Genomic DNA, 1553 nt, shown 5'->3' on the forward strand with positions numbered 1-1553 from the left:
GCGAGAATGGGCACTGACGTGCGGCACTTCGGTCGGAGCTGAAATTGCAGCTCTCACGAAGTTTCTCGCCGCCTAATTAGGTGTATCGCGTGCGATCGCGTTTTCTTGCCGCCCGACAGGGCAACAAGGAACTGGTGGACTTTGTCCAAGAGGTGCGAGCTGTCATTGCCGGGATGGCAGCTGATGCCCTTCCGGAGGCGGTTACAGTGACCGTCTTTATGGAAAGCCTCCGCACTGGCGTGACCAGAATGGAAGTCTTCCATATGCATCCGTCTTCATTTGAAGTGGCGGTGAATGTGGCGCTGAATGTCGAGTTTAATTTCAAGTCGGCACGACTTGATTGGAATGCACACTCCAACAGCTCATCGAGCGGGCCTATGCCCATGGATCTCAGCTATGCTGAGAACGAGGGAGCAGGGCTCCGAGCTGCCGGGCAGCACACAAATTCACGACGGTGTTTTGTCTGCGGAGACACCCGTCACCTTCGGAACGGTTGGCCCCTGTGCAAGGCGCGTCAAGTTTCTTCGAACCATCGCCTCAACGCCTACCAATCGAGTTCGTCACGGGGAAACGACACCACTCAGTAGGCGCGGGGCGATCTACTGGGGAAGAACTGAGCTCTGTTGAGCCTCGGGAAGGCATAGGTCAACAGAGCCCAGCCCCGAAGACCTCCATGCTCTTGAACACGGAACGTGTGTGCAAGCCGGACTTGCTGGTCGTGAAGGCGACCGTTAAGGGCTTCGAGAAGCCATGGAAGATCCTCGTCAATTCTGGGGTGTCGGTCAATTATGCACGACGCTCCGCGATGTAGGGAAGTCAGCTGTATGCTGAGGCGCTGAAAGCGCGGTTTGGTGTCATCGTCATTGTTCACCTAGCGGCGGGGACACGTGTCACGGTACTGAAGGTCCCTGTAGACCTCGGAGTCAAGTTCCTTGACTTTGTTAGCGTGGAAAGCTGTCTAGTCTTAGAGTTGGATACAAGGTATGACCTCATCCAATGAATGGCATGGTTGGAACACCATGAGCCATGGATAAATTGGAGGTCATTGACCAAGGAGACAAAAGCGCTATTGGCGAGAGCACTGGACCGAGATGGTCAACGTGCTAGACATTGGAATGTCCGAGTTGGTAGACACCAACGGTGCATTGGACAGGAGTCCCGAGCGAGGCTCGCGGGCTGATCGTGGAATAGCACGTAATCCACTGAGCGCTGCTCAAGTTTCAAAGCAGTCGCTGCATGTCATGGTCGGCCAAGGGCCAAGGCATCGAAAGCGAGGCCCTCGAGATGCACGTGAAGTGGCACGTAAACCACTGAGCGCTGTTCGAGTATCAAAGCAGTCGCTGCATGTCATGCGTGACATAGTCGGCCAAGGGCCGACGCATCGAGGGCGTGGCCCTCGTGGTGCGCGTGGAGTGGCACGAAAATCACAGAGCACTGCTCTCGTTGCGAAGCAGTCGCTGCATGCCTTTGATGGCGTTATCGGATAGGATCCGAGGCATCTTGGGCACGGCCCATCAGATGCGCGTGGAGTGGCACGTTATCCACTGGACGAA

The 1553-nt window shown here is 56.0% G+C and overlaps 1 protein-coding gene across 1 annotated transcript in view; it reads left to right on the forward strand.

Annotated features, from left to right (window-relative positions):
- Positions 1 to 1091: 1091 nt before the first annotated feature.
- Positions 1092 to 1553, forward strand: part of PHALS_12854 (uncharacterized protein) — a gene marked incomplete at both ends in the record, with an annotated part of 1608 nt that continues 1146 nt past the window's right edge. The window contains one exon of the mRNA XM_024728489.1: positions 1092 to 1401. Coding sequence (XP_024578961.1) covers positions 1092 to 1401 — 310 coding nt within the window. The remainder of the gene's footprint in view (positions 1402 to 1553) is intronic.

This window comes from Plasmopara halstedii, assembly GCF_900000015.1.
Source record: "Plasmopara halstedii genome assembly, contig: Scaffold_650, whole genome shotgun sequence".
NCBI lineage: Eukaryota > Oomycota > Peronosporomycetes > Peronosporales > Peronosporaceae > Plasmopara > Plasmopara halstedii.